General features: G+C 37.0%; 1 protein-coding gene across 3 annotated transcripts in view; it reads left to right on the forward strand.

Annotated features, from left to right (window-relative positions):
• Positions 1 to 21,761, forward strand: part of CCDC138 (coiled-coil domain containing 138) — a 98,272-nt gene that overhangs the window by 47,716 nt on the left and 28,795 nt on the right. For all 3 annotated transcript variants that reach the window (XM_077134949.1, XM_077134948.1, XM_077134950.1), the window contains 2 exons: positions 1,391 to 1,543; positions 3,145 to 3,261. In XM_077134949.1, the coding sequence (XP_076991064.1) occupies positions 1,391 to 1,543; positions 3,145 to 3,261 (270 nt within the window). The remainder of the gene's footprint in view (positions 1 to 1,390; positions 1,544 to 3,144; positions 3,262 to 21,761) is intronic.

The following is a 21,761-nucleotide window of genomic DNA, read 5'->3' on the forward strand; positions in this document are numbered from 1 at the left end:
AAATCTCTTTTTCTTTAAATTAGAAAAAGTGGAGGTTTTTATAGTCAGTACTCAACATGATTTTATGTTTTCATCTGAAGGCAGTTAAAGTTTAAGAAGTATTTGAAGGAAATTGAGGAGATAAAATTTACTCTTGTTCAGAATAACATGCTAATGTAGTTATATAACTTTTTGCTTTCAGTCATCTGATTCTGTTTGTGATTTGCTCCCAGCTTAATGTTGCCTTATACTAATTGGCTTTTTTATTTCTCTGTCTTCTCAGATTTTTAAAAGCCAATAAAATCTAGCATCTAACCAATCTTATCTACCTTTCATATTTCCCTGCTTAAGGTGCTTAAAGAGGTGATGAATACTGCATCAGATTGACAAAAATTTGTTTTGAAGGACTACTAAAGTCAGTTTAATTACATTTATAAATTATTTGAGACAGTGTTTGTATTTTTTCTTCCCATTTTGGTGGGCTCTCAGAGAACAAGATTTCCAGAAAAAAAAATTTGGTATCTTGTTTATAACTTGTATAATGTAAAGAAAAACAAAAGGAGCTACTTTTGTGGGAAGAAGAAAATATGAAGTTCCATAATTGGAAATTCTCTAGCTTTTGAAATCTTTTAATTTGTTAAAATCTTTTCATTATTGGTTGTTCATGTTCTCAAGGTAAAGCCAACTTTCCTTTTAATGTTTTCAAAGTTGGATGAAATATGAAAATTCTTCATTTTGAGAATAAGCAATTTCCTTGTTATGAAATTCTCAGCCAGAATTTATCATGGTTTTTTGGGGGTTCATCTTTTTTTATGCAATTTTATTGATATATATTATATATTCACATACTATGTAATCATCCGAAGTGTCCAGTCTGTGGTTCACAGTATCATCATATAGCTGTGCATTCATCATCACAGTCGACTTTTTTTCTTTTTTTGTTTGCGAAAAATAGCATATATACAAAAACAGTAAATTTCAAAGCACACCACAACAATTAGTTGTGGAACAGATTTCAGAGTTTGGTATGGATTATATTGATATTTCTTTTATTCCCCAGTGTTTGGGAGCAGCTAGTAGTAAAAACCTAAAGTCGTGGAATTGTCACGCATACCATATTTTTAATATTCATTTGGGATATTTCATTTGTAATTCCTTAGATTTGTTTGGCGAAGTTTTTTCCTTTTTTAGGAAACAGCTTAGGTAAATTATTCTATAAAAGTTAAGGAGTTGCTGGGTGGGTTGTGGTAGCTCAGTGGCAGAGCTCTTGCCTGCCATGCAAGATATGGGAGACCCAGGTTCAATTACTGGTGCCTGCCCATGTGAAAAAAGAAAGAATAAGGGATTGCCTTTTGAAGTTTTATGAGGTTGTGCACTGAACTATATGTTTGATTTAATTTCTTTTGTATAGGTACCACTTAATGCACAAGTTTATGAACTTTTAACTACCTTTATGGACTGGATTTCGGATCATCACCTTAGAAACTTGAAACATGAAGAATCTGGAATGGATGGCCAAAAGCCTTCTTCTCAGAGAGATGATATTCAGGAGAAGTGTGTAAAGGTTTGTTTTTTAATTTGAAATGTATGACTGAATAGACGTGAGATTTTAAAAAAGGAAAAGCCTATAAGTGTATTTCACAAGTGAAAAAAAATTCCAAGAAAATAGAAAATTTTGATTAAAAATTGACCATGCCAACAGTCAGTTCTAAGAAGGGTTATTTTCAGACTTGAGTAAAATTGATTCATTTTATGTTTTTCTCAATAAGATGGTGATTTATTTTAAAATAAAGTCCACATGTTAAAAACCTGATTCCATTCTGATAATTTGAATGCCACTCTGGAATTTCTCCCTAGGGAGTAAATTTAGTGACCTGCATATTCAAGCAATCAGATTCATTTGACAGATACTTTAAATTTTGAATAAATAATTTAGCAATCTGATTTTTATTTTCAGTGTTGTATATAATCCCAGAACTTCACAACCCCTCTTTTTTTATTTTTCCTTACTTTTTCTTCCCTTGTGGTTATGTGAGTCATACCCCAATCTCCCTGAGGACAGAGACAGCCAGCTCCTCAATTGTCTGTGCTGCCAGCTCAAGACCTGCCTTCCCACACCTGTCCGAGTTGGCAGTCCTCCAAATGGGGGGTGGGGGATAAAGGCTGGACCCCATGGTGGAGTGTCAGAGTCAGGCTTTTGGAAGCGAGGTTGACCCACTTGGGACTGACAGGGGTGGGACAGGGTCAAGTTGCAGCTTGGTACAGCCATTCCTAATAGTATGGTATATTCTCCCAAACCCTTACTTTTTTTTTTTCTTTCTTATGTTTATTTTTATACACTTAATTTTCAGATCTATGGTCCAATTACATATGATTTTGTATCCTGGCTCTTATTTTTTCTTACTTGAGTTATCATTTGTATTTTTTCGTTTGTTCATAATCTTTAGTCTCTTGAGTAGAGATATGCAGTTTAATTAACCCGATTCCTGTTAGCAGACACTTAATTTACTTCTAAGTTTATCTCTTATAGATAGTAGCTTTGTGTGTATGCTTTTGGAGAGGTATATTTTAGATGATTTTCTGAGGCAGTATCCTATAAGTGGGATTATTGAATTAAGTAAAGGCTTAGAAATATATTTTTCCAGATCATGAAATCTTAAACCAAAATATCATACTTTTGAAGCAAAACTAATAAGCATCTTTTTACAAATTGACATATATTCATTATTAAGATATTTATACCAAACAGATTGTAAAGAGAAAAGTAAATATCACTCACTGTTAATATTTTTTAAAAACATCCTTTCATTTATCTCTTTTTCAGTGTAAATCCATATAGGCAGTTTATTAAATGGGATTCTTATTACATTTAATTTTTATAACTTTTTTTCCTACCCCAGAATATACCATGGCAATAAATATACTTCTAGATTATGACCACAAATTTAATCATTTATGTTTTCAAAGAATATCTTTGTCTAGGCTACTCTCCTTAGATTAAATTCCTAGATATACTGTTGCTGGGTCAAAGGGAGTATGCATTTTAAATTTCAAATATGTATTAGTAAATTGCAATTTAGTAATAATACTAAATGGAAATTATGTGATTGATTTCAGACATCTAAAAATGCTGTGCTTTTATATTTTCTATCATTTTATCTTTAGCTTTTGCCTATAATTGCAGACCAACTACAGTGGATGCCATTTGTGAATGCCAAACTTCATGAGCCTTTTATAAAATTTATATATTGGTCCTTAAGGCAGCTGGACACCAGAACACAGGTAATGACATCTATCTTCAAATAATACTCCATTTAGTATTATTTCTTTTGATCTTGTTCTTTAGCAGTATTATATTTTTGCATGTATCCTCTTTATGTATCAGAACCTCTACTTGCCTTCCTTCAGGTTAATGGGTAGTTTAATTCTATCTTCAAATATAAAATTCTTCAGGATATCCTGAGGAATATCCTAAATACTTTATCTTCAGGATGCACATGCATAAGTTTATGCACACACATGTGCACACACAAAAACAATCTTTTACTGTATTTATCTTAATTATCTTACCCAACAACTTATATTATGTAACAAACCTCAATGTCAGTATCTTCTTTCTACAATGTTTGTTTTAGTTGTTTGTATATCTATTTCTGAAAATGGGTGGCTGAACCCTTATTTTCAGCCATGTAAAGCCAGGCTTTAATCAAACTGTATGAAACTTTACCTTCCTTCCACCTATTCTTGTCATTTTTCCTTCAGATTAATGGGTAGTTTAATTTTATCTTCAAATATTTTTTGAGCCCCTATTTATTACATGTGATATTCTATTATAGACAGTACTTGTAATCTACACCTACTTTTCTGGTGAAAGTAGCATTCATATGCGAGATTTTGTGTGAACATAGGTTTTCATTCCTCTGGGATGAATGCACAAGTGCAATTGTTGGGTTGTATGAAAACTGCCAAACTGTTTTTCAGAGTGACTGTACCATTTTATATTCCCACCAGTAACATATTTGATCCAGTTTTTCCAATGTCCTCACCATCAGTTAGTGGTGTCATTATTTTTTATTTTAACCATTCTCATTTGTGTTTTAATTTGCATTTCCCTAATGGCTAATGATGTAAAACATCTTTTCATGTGCTTATTTTCCATCGGTAGAACTTCTTCAGTGAACTGTCTTTTGCCCATTTTCTAATTGGATTTATTTTTGCTTCTGAATTTTGAGAGTTCTAGATGCTAGTCCTTTGTTGGATATTTGGTTTGCAAATATTTTCTCCCACTCTATACTCTTTTCATCCCCTTAACAGGATCTTTCATGGAGCAAAAGGTTTTCATTTTGATGACATTCAGTTTATCAGTTTTTCCTTTTGTGGATTGTGCTTTTGGTGTTATGTCTAAGATCTTATTGCCTAGTCCTAGATCCTAAAGATTTTCTCCTATGGATTTTTCAAACAGTTTTATAATTTTGCATTTTAGATTTTCATCTGTTCTGTTTTTGAGTTAATTTTTGTGTAAGGTGTGATACTTAAGTTGAGGGTCAATTTTTGGCCTACCAGTGTCTAATTATTCCAACATTATTTATTGTGAAGACTAAGTTTCCTCCATTGAGTTGCTTTTGCATCTTTGTCAATTGGGTATGACTATATAGGTCTATTTCTAGGCTCTCTGTTCTGTTCCATTGATCTGTGCTAGTTTCACACATCTTGATTACTGTAACTATGTAACATGTTTTGAAATTGAGTAGACTGATTCCTCCCACTTTATTTTTCTTTTAAAAAATTGTTTTAAGTACTCTAGTTCCTTTGTCATTCCAAATAAGTTTAGAATAGTCTTCCCCATATCTACAAAATAGCTTGCTTGGCTTTTTTTTCTTCTTTTTTTTTTGTATAAAGTAACATATATGCAAAGCAAAGAAAGAAAAAAGCAATAGTTTTCAAACCACTCTTTAACAGGTAGTTACAGGACAGATCCCCGAATTTGTCATGGGCTACCATACTGTCATCTCAGATTTTTCTTTCTAGCTGCCCTAGAGCATTGGAGACTAGAAGGAGTATATATATATGTATATATATTTATTTTTTATATAACATATATATGTTTTTTAATCATCACTTTTTTTTCTTTTTTGTGAAAAATAATGTATATACAAAACAATAAGTTTCAAAGCACAGCACAACAATTAGTTGTAGAACAGATTTCAGAGTTTGGTATGGGTTACAGTTTCACGATTTTAGGTTTTTACTTCTAGCTGCTCTAAGATACTGAAGATTAAAAGAAATGTCAATATACTGATTGTAGTATACTCTTTTGTTAAACCCTACCTTCTCTGTATAACTCCATCATCACCTTTGATCTTTCTCCCACTCTTCTAGGGGTATTTGTGCTAGCCCATTCTAACTTTTTCATGTTGGAAGGGGCTATCAGTAATAAGGGATAGGGAGATAAAACTAGCTGATGTTCTGGAGAGGCTGGCCCCTCTAGGTTTTTCAGGACTTATCTGGTCCAGGGACCCATCTGGAGGTTGTAGGTTTCTGGAAAGCTACCCTAGTGCTTGGAACCTTTGTAGATTCGTGTATTGCCCTAGGTGTTCTTTAGGATTGGCTGGAATGGTTTTGGTTGGGATTTGGCAGGTTAGGTTAGGTAGCAATGTCTAACTGAAGCTTGTGTAAGAGCAACCTCCAGAGCAGCCTCTCGACTCTATTTGAACTCTCTCTTCCACTGATACCTTATTTGTTACATTTCTTTTCCCCTTTTGGTCAGAATGGCATTGTTGATCCTGTAGTGCCAGGGCCAGGCTCATCCTTGGTAGTCATTTCCCATGCCACCAGGGAGACTTTCATCCCTGGATTGTCATGTCCCACGTAATGGGGACAGCAATGATTTCACTAGGAAAGTTGAACTTAGAGGGAGGCCACATCTGAGACACAAAAGAGGGCTTCCAGAGGTGACTCTTATACCTAGCACATGTATAGGTAGGCTAAGTTTTTCTACTACCTACATAAGCTTCAAAAGATTAAAGAGCAAGCCTCAAGATCGAGGGCTTGACCTATTGATTTGAGTACCCCTATTGTTTAATACAGTATCCACGGTTTCCCCGGTTGTAGTTTAATATTTCTGTTTTTTCTCCCATCCCTCAAGGAACTTTGCCAATACTTTTTGATTATCTGCTTAATATGTTCTGGGATATAACATTACATTAAACTATATAGTATTAAAGGCCCTCATTTTTATTCTGGGCTCCCTGTGTTTCGATTGTTTAAATGAGTTATCTAGACAATTTGAGTTAGATTATGTGCTACAGAAAATTTGGCTTCTGAGCAAAATAAACCTTTCTTCCTTTGGTCTCAAAGAGTAGGTGAGGTTTTAAAATATGCACAATGCCTTCCTTACCCTGTGTTCTCGATTACCTCAATCCTGACCTGATCGCCTTCGTTTTTATATCTGAATACCAGGTTATGCATCTATAAAACAGCCTCTAAAAATTCAGAAATAATAATTACCACTCTGGACAAAACGTAACTGTTATAAGAGCTTACAGTCTAGACCCCTGTTTTCTTATAAGCATTTTCTAAATGAGACCATATAATAATTGCTCTTTTGTTTCTGGCTTATTTTTGCCTCACCACATGTCCCACAGGTTCATTGACAATGTTGCATGCCTCACAGGTTCATTGACAATGTTGCATGCCTCACAATTTTGTCCCTTTTTATAGCAGCACAATATTTGATCATATGTGTACACCATCATTCACCAATCTACTTTTCAGTGAGTGCATCCTTCGGCCATGTGCATTCGTTAGACATCATATATGATGTCCAAGTCCACAGTCCATCAACAGTCTCAATTTTAGATAACTTCATTGTTCCCAAGAGAAAGATAGCCAATAAACACACCCTCACCAAATAGGAAATCTAAACCTCCCCTTAATTCTTGTCCCTCCCCCCATTATTTACCTCTGCTGTTGTTGTGGTACTACTGATGTTTTCATGTTTTATATATCCCATAGCATGCAATTTTGCTTGGGTTTCTATTTTATTTTTTGCATGGGCAGGCATCGGGAAACGAACCCAGGTCTCTGGCATGGCAGGCGAGAACTCTGCCTATTGAACCACTGTGGCCCAATCTTGCTTGAGATGGTATTAAACCTAAATATCAATTTGGAAACAGTTGACATCTTTACGGTGTTGAGGCTTCCAGTCCATTAGTACAGTATCTCTCCATTTATTTAGATATCTTTTCTTTTTTTAATTGATAAATCTTTACACAGATACATTCTATACATGGTATATAATCAGTGACTCATAATATCTCACGTAGTTGTGTTTTCATATCACCATGATCATTTTTTAGAATATTTGTATCACTCCAGAAAAAGAAATAAAAGGAAAAAACTCATACATCCGTTACACTCCCTCTCATAAACTACTAGTATTTCCATCTACCCAATTTATTTTACCCTTTGTCCCCCCTGTTATTTACTTATCTTTTACCCATATTTTTTTACTCATCCGTCCATACCCTGAATAAAAGGAGCAACAGACAAGGTTTTCACAATCCCATAGTCACTTTGTAAAAGTTAAATGCTTATACAATCATCTTCAAGAATCAAGGCTTCTGGAACACAGCTCAGCAGTATGGGTACTTCCCTAAAAAGGGACATCTATGTAATGCATAAGAATAACTTCTAGGATAACCTCTTGACTCTGTTTGAAGTCTCTCAGCCACTGAAACTTTATTTTGTCTAATTTCTCTCTTCCCCCTTTTAGTCAAGAAGGCTTTCTCAATTCCTTGATGCCAGGGCCTGTCCCACGTTGCCAGGGAGATTTACACCCCTGCAAGTCATGTCCCAGGTAGTGGGGAGGTCAATGAGTTCACCTGCTGAGCTGCCTTTAAGGGAGAGGTCACAGCTGAGCAACAAAAGAGGTTTTCTAGGGGTGACTCTTAGGCCTAATTTTTTTTTTCCTGTAAGGTTATATGTGTCTTACTGTTCTTTGAAGTAAACATTCATAGATAAATTCATAGAACATTAGTAGAATTACAAAAATAAAACCTTTCCAGTTCACCCAATTCAGTTATAAGAATATTTTAAACAAGCAGTGAGTGATTAGAAGATTAGGAAATAAGTCTTATAAGCAAATTTTAATTTTATCTTTTCTGTTTCCGTGTATTACCTGTAATACCTTGGTTTCCATCTGTTATCACCAGCTCATTTATTGGGGGAAGATGCACTACCTTTGTAGATTACATGGATGCCTCTCAGTCCCATTTTCTGAGCTCAGGGAAAGCCTCAGAGGAATAGAGCTATAAACAATAATGATAGGTTTGGACAGTCTCAGGTATTAATCCAGAAGGAGCATACATACCAGGTATTTTTCTACCTGGGGAAAAATCATACATGATTGGAATCATTTGAGAATAATAAAATTATGTAATAAAGAAAAACCAATACATGTAATGCTTTTAAAATTCTAAGAGCATTTAACCAGTTCCACATGTAAGTCATATGTGTCAATTAAATAGTGGAATTTTATGTATTTTTTAGCTGAGGTTAAAAAATGAACTTAAAGACTGGGGCTGGAAACAAAGTTTAGGCATAAAGGAGTTTTGGAGTCATTAAGATTTGACCAATTTTAAATTTTTATGAATCCTCTGGATTATAGGAAAGACACAAGGAACTCATTCTAGACATGGCATTAGACTCTTTTTTTTTTTTTTTTTTTATTTTTATAGAGAGAGGGAGGAAAGGAAGGAAAGAAAGACTGAGAAGGAAGGAAGGATGGAAGGAAGGAAGGGAGGAAGAAAGGGAAACATTTTCTTATTTTATTATACTCTGTTTGTTTGTTTGTTCTTTACATGGGCTAGGGCCGGGAATCGAACCGGGGTCCTCCGGCATGGCAGGCAAGCACCCTTGCCCGCTGAGCCACCGCGGCCCGCCCGAGACATGGCATTAGACTCTTGCATAGTAAGATGCCAATGTTGAAGAGAGTAAATTTTGGGAAGACTACATAAGGCAATGGAAGAAAAGGATGAGGTCCAAATGTGGAGACAGTGGATATAATTTGGTTGTAAAACAGTTAAATCCTAATCCGGTTTAGAATGGAATTTTGGAACAGCACATACCAACAAGGTCTAGAAGAGTGTACAGGGGACTGGATATTAATGATGTTTTGTGGGTGGATTGGGGAGGGGGAGATAGTTCAATAACGGGAAGTTTATTAATTTGGGACCATACTCCCAGGATATTAGATTTAACATACTGGCAAGATTCAGGGGACATGGTATAAGCATGCAGTTAGGACGGCTTCTAGAAGCATGAAAAAAAAACTGTACACACTAAGGAAGGCAGAAAAGCCAGACTTGCCATGGCAGCAGTGGGCATGTTAGAGAGCATATGTTGTGTGAGACTGGAAAACCTACCAGATGATCGTGTGCCGTGGGAAGGCCCAGAATGCACTCCATTTACCAGAGCAGTAAAGAATGTATTAGTGAGAGGGGCCCAGAATCTCTAAGGAATTCAGTGGCATGTCTCCTTTGTGGGTCAGGAATGAAGGTAAGAGATGTCATTACTCAGCTGGGCTCACTGATAGCAAAATGAAGATGATGGGACCCCAAAGCAACAGAGAATACATGGCAGTGCTTAACTCTCCAAGCCAGGTGGACAATAAATCAAAGATGGATGGTGGCCAGACCCATTGTTGATAAAGGACTTGAACAGTTGAAATCAGCCAGGATCTAGCAAAGGAATAGCCATGGTGGCAGGATTCTAGGTTTGGATGGGCCCCGTGACATGGGCTCCCACATACCAAGGCTGATCTAGTCACTGCCATTGCTGAATGTTCAGCCTACCAGCTAACTCACCATTCCTCAAGGAGAGAAAGCAGCAACTTGGTGGCAAGGGGCCCAGGAAGGGTCAGTGATTCACTTTGAGAGGAATAGAACCAGATCCTGGTGATTTTTCTTTTCCACCTGCAAAACTCCAACCAGCATCACAGGGCTTTTAGAGTATTTAATCTACTTTACAGGACCCATTTTACAGCGAAGGAGGTACAAGAGTGGTCAAATGACTATTGGTTTCACTGGTCATATCACACCTGCATCACCCAGAAGCTTCTACCCAGAAGTGATGTAACAACTGGTCAAAGGTGTAGATAAAGTAGGGCACCATTCTGCAAAATCAGTGTATGCTTTAAATAAATGAACTTTATATGGAGCAGTGTTGTCAATAAATAGAATACATGGGTCCAGGAATCAAGGAGGGGAAGCAGGAGTGACCCTACTTACATGGTTCTCAGTAATTCTCTTGGGGAATTTTTGTTTCCTGTCCTCACGACTCTGGGCTCTGCAAATTTAGAGTTCCTGCTTCCTAAAGGTGAAACACTTCTACCAGTGGAGCCAAGAAGAGTCTCATTGATTTTATGCTACATCTGCCAGTTGGGTACTTCAGGTTCCTTGAACCAAGAAACTAACAGGGAAAAAGAGGAGTCAGCATCCTGCTAGGGTAGTTGATCTGATCATCCAGAGGAAGTAGGTATGCTGATATACACTTTATATTCCTGAGCAGGCTTACCACAGGGCCGTCCTCATTAAATGTGTAGATGTCATGGCAACATGACTTCTGATATGTCAAATAACCACAATTCAGTTTTGTGAAAATCAATCTTAAGGCACTTGGTTTTAATCTTTATTCTTTTCCTGACTCCAGGCTCGAAGGATGTGCTCACTCAAAGCTGGTCCTCTCTTCATTGTGCCTTCTCATCAGCCAGGCCACTCTACCCATTCAGCACAGAAGTCTTGATAGCAAAGTTACTTTCACCCAACTGTGCCTGGTGTCCATCTATGGCAGGTGCCTCCACCCAGACCTTCCAGTCACAGTCCTCTAGGAAAAGTTCCTGGACAGCTGTTAAGTATGGAGCCGAGGGGTCCAGGAGAGCCCAGATCAGGGTTGCACTTAAAGCTGCAGGGACTCTGCCACAGTTACCAAATTGTTACCATTAGAGAACATGGTCCTAAATAGTGAGGCCTCCTGGATCACTCATCAAACAGAGAAATAAGTCTCTTTATCTTATGGGAAGGTGAGTTTATTGAAGATACATCATCAAGGAACTAGAGGAAAAACTTTCCAAGAGGGGGAAGGGTCTCTTAGGCCTAATTTTAAGTAGGCGTAGTCTGTCTTTTGCAGGAATAAGTTTCATAGGGGCGAACCTAAGATCAAAGGGTCGTCCTTTTGATTTGATTATCCCCACTGCTTGTGAGAGGAACAGAAATTCTCCAGTGGGAAAGTTGAATATTTTCCTCTTTTCTCCCCAGTACCACAAAGGGACCTTGCAAATACCTCTTTATGGCCCAAATTACTCTGGGATATATATTTAGATATCTTTTATTTTGTTCATCTGTGTTGTGTAGTTTTCAGCATAAAAGTCTTACACCTATTTTGCTAGATTTTGAGGTGAAATTTTCATTTTTTTGAGTTACTATAATTGGTATTTTATTTTTCATTTCCATGTCCATGTGTTCATTGCTAGTTTATTGAAGTATAATTGACTACTGTATTTTTATCATATCCTGAAACCTTGCTGAACTTATTTGTTCTAAGAGTTTTCTTAAATATTCCTTAGGATTTTCAACAAAGAGAATCATGTCATCTACAAATAAAACAGTTTTTATTTCTTCTTTTTTTTTATGTTTGAGAGTTGTTTGCTATTGATGTTCCTTTAGTTGCAAGACTACTGCTGTACACTATTTTAACTGATTTTTTTTTTATTAATTAAAAAAAGAATTAACAAAACAATTAGAAATCATTCCAATCTACATGTACAATCAGTAATTCTTAATAACATCACATAGTTGCATATTCATCATTTCTTAGTACATTTGCATCGATTTAGAAAAAGAAATAAAAAGACAACAGAATAAGAATTAAAACAATAGAAAGAAAAAAAAAACAAAAAAAACAAAAACAAAAAACCTATACCTCACATGCAGCTTCATTCAGTGTTTTAACATAATTGCATTACAATTGGGTAGTATTGTGCTGTCCATTTCTGAGTTTTTATATCCAGTCCCGTTGTACAGTCTGTATCCCTTCATCTCCAATTATCCCTTCTCTTTTTTTTTTTTTTTAATTAATGGAAAAAAAGAAATTAACCCAACATTTAGAGATCATACCATTCTACACATGCAATCATTAATTCTTAACATCATCACATAGATGCATGATCATCATTTCTTAGTACATTTGCATTGGTTTAGAAGAACTAGCAACATAACCGAAAAAGATATAGAATGTTAATATAGAGAAAAAAATAAAAGTAATAATAGTAAAATCAAAACAAAACAAAACAAAACAAAACAAAAACCTATAGCTCAGATGCAGCTTCATTCAGTGTTTTAACATGATTACTTTACAATTAGGTATTATTGTGCTGTCCATTTTTGAGTTTTTGTATCTAGTCCTGTTGCACAGTCTGTATCCCTTCAGCTTCAATTACCCATTGTCTTACCCTGTTTCTAACTCCTGCTGAACTCTGTTACCAATGACATATTTCAAGTTTATTCTCGAATGTCCATTCACATCAGTGGGACCATACAGTATTTGTCCTTTAGTTTTTGGCTGGATTCACTCAGCATAATATTCTCTAGGTCCATCCATGTTATTACATGGTTCATAAGTTTATCTTGTCTTAAAGCTGCATAATATTCCATCGTATGTATATACCACAGTTTGTTTAGCCATTCTTCTGTTGATGGAGATTTTGGCTGCTTCCATCTCTTTGCAATTGTAAATAATGCTGCTATAAACATTGGTGTGCAAATGTCCGTTTGTGTCTTTGCCCTTAAGTCCTTTGAGTAGATACCTAGCAATGGTATTGCTGGGTCGTATGGCAATTCTATATTCAGCTTTTTGAGGAACCGCCAAACTGCCTTCCACAGTGGTTGCACCCTTTGACATTCCCACCAACAGTGGATAAGTGTGCCTCTTTCTCCGCATCCTCTCCAGCACTTGTCATTTTCTGTTTTGTTGATAATGGCCATTCTGGTGGGTGTGAGATGATATCTCATTGTGGTTTTGATTTGCATTTCTCTAATGGCCAGGGACATTGAGCATCTCTTCATGTGCCTCTTGGCCATCCGTATTTCCTCTTCTGAGAGGTGTCTGTTCAAGTCTTTTTCCCATTTTGTAATTGGGTTGGCTGTCTTTTTGTTGTTGAGATGAACAATCTCTTTATAAATTCTGGATACTAGACCTTTATCTGATATATCATTTCCAAATATTGTCTCCCATTGTGAAGGCTGTCTTTCTACTTTCTTGATGAAGTTCTTTGATGCACAAAAGTGTTTAATTTTGAGGAGTTCCCATTTATTTATTTCCTTCTTCAGTGCTCTTGCTTTAGGTTTAAGGTCCATAAAACCGCCTCCAGTTGTAAGTTTCATAAGATATCTCCCAACATTTTCCTCTAACTGTTTTATGGTCTTAGACCTAATGTTTAGATCTTTGATCCATTTTGAGTTAACTTTTGTATAGGGTGTGAGAGATGGGTCTTCTTTCATTCTTTTGCATATGGATATCCAGTTCTCTAGGCACCATTTATTGAAGAGACTGCTCTGTCCCAGGTGAGTTGGCTTGACTGCCTTATCAAAGATCAAATGTCCATAGATGAGAGGGTCTATATCTGAGCACTCTATTCGATTCCATTGGTCGATATATCTATCTTTATGCCAATACCATGCTGTTTTGACCACTGTGGCTTCATAATATGCCTTAAAGTCAGGCAGCGCGAGACCTCCAGCTTCGTTTTTTTTCCTCAAGATGTTTTTAGCAATTCGGGGCACCCTGCCCTTCCAGATAAATTTGCTTATTGGTTTTTCTATTTCTGAAAAATAAGTTGTTGGGATTTTGATTGGTATTGCATTGAATCTGTAAATCAATTTAGGTAGGATTGACATCTTAACTATATTTAGTCTTCCAATCCATGAACACGGTATGCCCTTCCATCTGTTTAGGTCTTCTGTGATTTCTTTTAGCAGTTTTTTGTAGTTTTCTTTATATAGGTTTTTTGTCTCTTTAGTTAAATTTATTCCTAGGTATTTTATTCTTTTAGTTGCAATTGTAAATGGGATTCGTTTCTTGATTTCCCCCTCAGCTTGTTCATTACTAGTGTATAGAAATGCTACAGATTTTTGAATGTTGATCTTGTAACCTGCTACTTTGCTGTACTCATTTATTATCTCTAGTAGTTTTGTTGTGGATTTTTCCGGGTTTTCGACGTATAGTATCATATCGTCTGCAAACAGTGATAGTTTTACTTCTTCCTTTCCAATTTTGATGCCTTGTATTTCTTTTTCTTGTCTAATTGCTCTGGCTAGAACCTCCAACGCAATGTTGAATAATAGTGGTGATAGTGGACATCCTTGTCTTGTTCCTGATCTTAGGGGGAAAGTTTTCAATTTTTCCCCATTGAGGATGATATTAGCTGTGGGTTTTTCATATATTCCCTCTATCATTTTAAGGAAGTTCCCTTGTATTCCTATCTTTTGAAGTGTTTTCAACAGGAAAGGATGTTGAATCTTGTCGAATGCCTTCTCTGCATCAATTGAGATGATCATGTGATTTTTCTGCTTTGATTTGTTGATATGGTGTATTACATTAATTGATTTTCTTATGTTGAACCATCCTTGCATACCTGGGATGAATCCTACTTGGTCATGATGTATAATTCTTTTAATGTGTTGTTGGATACGATTTGCTAGAATTTTATTGAGGACTTTTGCATCTGTATTCATTAGAGAGATTGGTCTGTAGTTTTCTTTTTTTGTAATATCTTTGCCTGGTTTTGGTATGAGGGTGATGTTGGCTTCATAGAATGAATTAGGTAGTTTTCCCTCCACTTCGATTTTTTTGAAGAGTTTGAAGAGAATTGGTACTAATTCTTTCTGGAACGTTTGGTAGAATTCACATGTGAAGCCATCTGGTCCTGGACTTTTCTTTTTAGGAAGCTTTTGAATGACTAATTCAATTTCTTTACTTGTGATTGGTTTGTTGAGGTCATCTATGTCTTCTTGAGTCAAAGTTGGTTGTTCATGTCTTTCCAGGAACCCGTCCATTTCCTCTAAATTGTTGTATTTATTAGCGTAAAGTTGTTCATAGTATCCTGTTATTACCTCCTTTATTTCTGTGAGGTCAGTAGTTATGTCTCCTCTTCCATTTCTGATCTTATTTATTTGCATCCTCTCTCTTCTTCTTTTTGTCAATCTTGCTAAGGGCCCATCAATCTTATTGATTTTCTCATAGAACCAACTTCTGGCCTTATTGATTTTCTCTATTGTTTTCATGTTTTCAATTTCATTTATTTGTGCTCTAATCTTTGTTATTTCTTTCCTTTTGCTTGCTTTGGGGTTAGCTTGCTGTTCTTTCTCCAGTTCTTCCAAATGGATAGTTAATTCCTGAATTTTTGCCTTTTCTTCTTTTCTGATATAGGCATTTAGAGCAATAAATTTCCCTCTTAGCACTGCCTTTGCTGCGTCCCATAAGTTTTGATATGTTGTGTTTTCATTTTCATTCGCCTCGAGGTATTTGCTAATTTCTCTTGCAATTTCTTCTTTGACCCAGTCGTTGTTTAGGAGTGTGTTGTTGAGCCTCCACGTATTTGTGAATTTTCTGGCACTCTGCCTATTATTGATTTCCAACATCATTCCTTTATGGTCCGAGAAAGTGTTGTGTAAGATTTCAATCTTTTTAAATTTGTTAAGACTTGCTTTGTGACCCAGCATATGGTCTATCTTTGAGAATGATCCATGAGCACTTGAGAAAAAGGTGTATCCTGCTGTTGTGGGATGTAATGTCCTATAAATGTCTATTAAGTCTAGTTCATTTATAGTAATATTCAGATTCTCTATTTCTTTGTTGATCCTCTGTCTAGATGTTCTGTCCCTTGATGAGAGTGGTGAGTTGAAGTCTCCAACTATTATGGTATATGAGTCTATTTCCCTTTTCAGTGTTTGCAGTATATTCCTCACGTATTTTGGGGCATTCTGATTCGGTGCGTAAATATTTATGATTGTTATGTCTTCTTGTTTAATTGTTCCTTTTATTAGTATATAGTGTCCTTCTTTGTCTCTTTTAACTGTTTTACATTTGAAGTGTAATTTGTTTGATATTAGTATAGCCACTCCTGCTCTTTTCTGGTTGTTATTTGCATGAAATATCTTTTCCCAACCTTTCACTTTCAACCTATGTTTATCTTTGGGTCTAAGATGTGTTTCCTGTAGACAGCATATCGAAGGATCCTGTTTTTTAATCCATTCTGCCAATCTATGTCTTTTGATTGGGGAATTCAGTCCATTGACGTTTAGTGTTATTACTGTTTGGATAATATTTTCCTCTAACATTTTGCCTTTTGTATTATATATATCATATCTGATTTTCCTTCTTTCTACACTCTTTTCCATATCTCTCTCTTCTGTCTTTTTGTATCTGACTCTAGTGCTCCCTTTAGTATTTCTTGCAGAGCTGGTCTCTTGGTCACAAATTCTTTCAGTGACTTTTTGTCTGAGAATGTTTTAATTTCTCCCTCATTTTTGAAGGATAATTTTGCTGGATATAGGAGTCTTGGTTGGCAGTTTTTCTGTTTTAGTATTTTAAATATATCATCCCACTGTCTTCTAGCTTCCATGGTTTCTGCTGAGAAATCTACACAAAGTCTTATTGGGTTTCCCTTGTATGTAATGGATTGTTTTTCTCTTGCTGCTTTCAAGATCTTCTCTTTCTCTTTGACCTCTGACATTCTAACTAGTAAGTGTCTTGGAGAACGCCTATTTGGGTCTAATCTCTTTGGGGTGCGCTGCACTTCTTGGATCTGTAATTTTAGGTCTTTCATAAGAGTTGGGAAATTTTCAGTGAAAATTTCTTCCATTAGTTTTTCTCCTCCTTTTCCCTTCTCTTCTCCTTCTGGGACACCCACAACACGTATATTTGTGCGGTTCATATTGTCCTTGAGTTCCCTGATACCCTGTTCAAATTTCTCCATTCTTTTCCCTATAGTTTCTGTTTCTTTTTGGAATTCAGATGTTCTATCCTCCAAATCACTAATTCTATCTTCTGTCTCTTTAAATCTATCATTGTAACTATCCATTATTTTTTCTATGTTTGCTACTTTATCCTTCACTTCCATAAGTTCTGCGATTTGTTTTTTCAGTTTTTCTATTTCTTCTTTATGTTCAGCCCATGTCCTCTTCATGTCCTCCCTCAATTTATCAATTTCATTTTTGAAGAGGTTTTCCATTTCTGTTCGTATATTCAGGATTAGTTGTCTCAGCTCTTGTGTCTCATTTGAGCTATTGGTTTGTTCCTTTGACTGAGCCATATTCTCAATCTTTTGAGCGTGGACAGTTATCTTCTGCTGCTGGCGTCTGGGCATTTATTCAGATTTCTCTTGGTGTTGGACCCAGCAAGGTTGTAATATTTTTCTGTGAAATCTCTGGGTTCTGTTTTTCTTATCCTGCCCAGTAGGTGGCGCTCGTGGCACACGTTTGTCTGCGGGTCCCACCAGTAAAAGGTGCTGTGGGACCTTAAACTTTGGAAAACTCTCGCCGTCCTGGGGGTTCGCTAGCCGAAGCGGCTTGAGCCGGCCCGGGGTCCGAACGCAGGGAGGGTGTCCGAACGCAGGGAGGGTTGCTGGTCGCCGCAGCCAGGGAAAGAGCCCGTCCGAATTTCCTAGTCGGCCCTGGGCAACAAGCCTGGCGGGAGGGCGCCAGCGGCAGCGGCCCGCCTGAGAGAGTGCACGTTCCCCGGGAGTCACGGGGTCACCGTTCTCCACGGCCTGGGGGTTTCCGATCCAATTCTCTCAGTTGGTCCGGGGGCTGCGCGTGGTGTGGGCGCCAGTCGCCTTGGTTTCAGGGGACCACCTCTCCAATTCTCCCAGCCGGCCCGGGAAGGGGGAAGGGAGTAACTCCGGCCGCTTGCCACCCCGCCTGGTAAGGCCCGCGCGCCTCGGCGATCTCACCCGAGCTGCTTCTCTCAGCCAGCCAGCCGTTCCAGGATGGGGTACGCTGTCTTTTTTATCTCTGTTGTGGCTTTGGGCGCTTTCTGTATCGTTTCTACTCCCCTAGTAGGTGTCCTGGAGAAGAAACTAAGATCCGCGCGTCTTACTAAGCCGCCATCTTCCAGGAAGTCCCCTATTTTAACTGATTTTGAAGGAGTTTTAATAATTATTATTTTAGTAACATGTTGTGATTGTAAAGGTCTGGTATCAACTTGGCCAGATGATGGTGCCCACTTGTTTGATCAGGCAAGCCCTGGCCTAACTGTTACAGCAAGGATATCTCATGGTTGTTGATAAACCAGAAGGCTGGTGTATGAAATCATCAGTCAGTTGATTGCAGCTGTGGCTGATGACATCTACAATCAACTAAGGTCCTGCGGGAGACAGGTCCTGCGGGAGACAGGACCTTAGTTGATCTAAGATGTGATAATCTAGTCAGTTGGATTTGATCCACTCAGCTGAAGACTTTTAAGAGAGAAGAGAGAATTTTCACCGCTTCATCAGCCAGCAAGCCTCTCCTGTGGTGTTCGTCGAGAACTTTCACCGGAGTTGCCAGTCTCACAGCCTCTTCTCAGATTTGGCTCTCTTGCATCCCCACAGTTACATGAGACACTTTTGTAAATTGTGTATTTACAGATCTCTCTTGCTGGTCCTGTTTCTTTAGAGAACCCTGATGAATACATATATATAACCTAAAATTACTCCTTTAACCACATTCAAATATATAATTTAGTCGTGTTAATTACATTCAGTGTTGTGAACTATCACTGTTATTCAACTTTTCCTTCATGCCCAACAGAAATTCTATACCAATGAAGTTTTAACTCCCCATTCCCTAGCTCTCCCCCACCTCTGGTAACCTGTTTTTTTATTTCTGACTCTAAGGATCTGCATTTTCTAAGTTTCATTTCAGTAAGATCTTACTGTGTTTATCTTTTTGTGTCTGCTTTATTTCATGTAATATAAGTTCATCAAGCTTTATCCATGTTGTCACATGCATTAGAACCTTGTTCCTTTTCATAACTGCATGATATTCCATTGTATATATATACACCACATTTTGCTTTTCCATGCATCTGTTGGTGAATACTAGGGCTGCTTCCGTCTTTTGGCAGTTGTGAATTATGCCGCTGTGAACATCAGTGTGCAAGTATCTCTTTGTGTCCCTGCTATTAATTCTTTTGAGTATATACCTAGTAGTGGGATTGCTGGGTCATATGGTAATTCTATATTTAACTTTCTGAGGAACTGCCACACTGTTTCCATCTCTTTGCAATTGTAAATAACGCTGCTATAAACATTGGTGTGCAAATGTCCGTTTGTGTCTTTGCCCTTAAGTCCTTTGAGTAGATACCCAGCAATGGTATTGCTGGGTCATATGGCAATTCTATATTCAGCTTTTTGAGGAACCGCCAAACTGGCTTCCACGGTGGTTGCATCATTTGACGTTCCCACCAACAGTGGATAAGTGTGCCTCTTTCTCCGCATCGTCTCCAGCACTTGTCATTTTCTGTTTTGTTGATAATGGCCATTCTGGTGGGTGTGAGATGAAAAAGGGGCAGAAAAATATCTGTGGAAATAATGTCCAAAAATTTCACAGCTGTTACAAAAGACAGAAATACACGTGTGCAAGAAGTACAATATATGCGGAACAGGATAAACCTTAACAGACTAACTCCAAGACACATGCTAATCAGAACTTCAAATGCCAAAGACAGAGAATCCTGAATGCAGTTAGAGAAAAGTAATCTAGTGCATCCAAAGGATCTTCAATAAGACTACGTTCTACTTTTACCAGCACCATTTAGTAAAGAGACCCTTCTTTCCCCATTGCATGTACTTGGCGCCCTTGTGAAACCGCATTTGGACAAAAATGGGTGGATCTATTTCTGGACTTTCGATTCTGTTCCATTAGTTTATATATCTGACTTAATACCGTTGCCATACTGTGTTGATTACTATAGATTTATAATAAGTTTTGAAATTGGGGGATGTGAATTTTCCATCTTTGCTCTTTTTCCTAATTGTTTTCCCTACTTGGGGCTCTTTGCAATTCCATATGAATTGAGGATTGACTTTTCCATTTTTGCAAAACAAGCTGCTGAAATTTTGATGGGGAATGTATTTACTCTGTAAATAGCTTTGAGTAGTATTGTCTTAATGATATTGAATCTTACAAGGCATAAGCATGGAATATCTTTCCATTTATTTATACTTTAATTTCTTTTAGCAGTGTTTTATACTTTTCAGTGTATAAACTTCAACTCCTTGGCTAATTTTTTTTTTTATTAATTAACGGAAAAAAAAAATTAACCCAACATTTCAAAATCATACCATTCTACATATGCAATCAGTAATTCTTAACATCATCACATAGATGCATGATTATCGTTTCTTAGTACATTTGCATCGGTTTAGAAGAACTAGCAACACAACAGAAAAAGATATAAATGTTAATATAGAGAAAAAAAATAAAAGTAATAATAATAGTAAAAAAAAAAAAAAAAACCCATAGCTCAGATGCAGCTTCATTCAGTGTTTTAACATGATTACTTTACAATTAGGTATTATTGTGCTGTCCATTTTTGAGTTTTTGTATCTAGTCCTGTTGCACAGTCTGTATCCCTTCAACTCCAATCACCCATTATCTTACCCTGTTTCTAACTCCTGCTGGACTCTGTTACAATGACATATTCCAAGTTTATTCTCGAATGTCGGTTCACATCAGTGGGACCATACAGTATTTGTCCTTTAGTTTTTGGCTAGACTCACTCAGCATAATGTTCTCTAGGTCCATCCATGTTATTACATGCTTCATAAGTTTATCCTGTCTTAAAGCTGCATAATATTCCATCATATGTATATACCACAGTTTGTTTAGCCATTCTTCTGTTGATGGACATTTTGGCTGTTTCCATCTCTTTGCAATTGTAAATAACGCTGCTATAAACATTGGTGTGCAAATGTCCGTTTGTGTCTTTGCCCTTAAGTCCTTTGAGTAGATACCCAGCAATGGTATTGCTGGGTCGTATGGCAATTCTATATTCAGCTTTTTGAGGAACCGCCAAACTGCCTTCCACGGTGGTTGCATCATTTGACGTTCCCACCAACATTGGACAAGTGTGCCTCTTTCTCCGCATCGTCTCCAGCACTTGTCATTTTCTGTTTTATTGATAATGGCCATTCTGGTGGGTGTGAGATGATATCTCATTGTGGTTTTGATTTGCATTTCTCTAATGGCCAGGGACATTGAGCATCTCTTCATGTGCCTTTTGGCCATTTGTATTTCCTCTTCTGGTAGGTGTCTGTTCAAGTCTTTTTCCCATTTTGTAATTGGGTTGGCTGTCTTTTTGTTGTTGTTGAGTTGAACAATCTCTTTATAAATTCTGGATACTAGACCTTTATCTGATATGTCATTTCCAAATATTGTCTCCCATTGTGTAGGCTGTCTTTCTACTTTCTTGATGAAGTTCTTTGATGCACAAAAGTGTTTAATTTTGAGGAGCTCCCATTTATTTATTTCCTTCTTCAGTGCTCTTGCTTTAGGTGTAAGGTCCATAAAACCGCCTCCAATTGTAAGTTTCATAAGATATCTCCCTACATTTTCCTCTAACTGTTTTATGGTCTTAGACCTAATGTTTAGATCTTTGATCCATTTTGAGTTAACTTTTGTATAGGGTGTGAGATACGGGTTTTCTTTCATTCTTTTGCATATGGATATCCAGTTCTCTAGGCA

Source organism: Tamandua tetradactyla, chromosome 17 (assembly GCF_023851605.1).
Source record: "Tamandua tetradactyla isolate mTamTet1 chromosome 17, mTamTet1.pri, whole genome shotgun sequence".
Taxonomy (NCBI): Eukaryota; Metazoa; Chordata; class Mammalia; order Pilosa; family Myrmecophagidae; genus Tamandua; species Tamandua tetradactyla.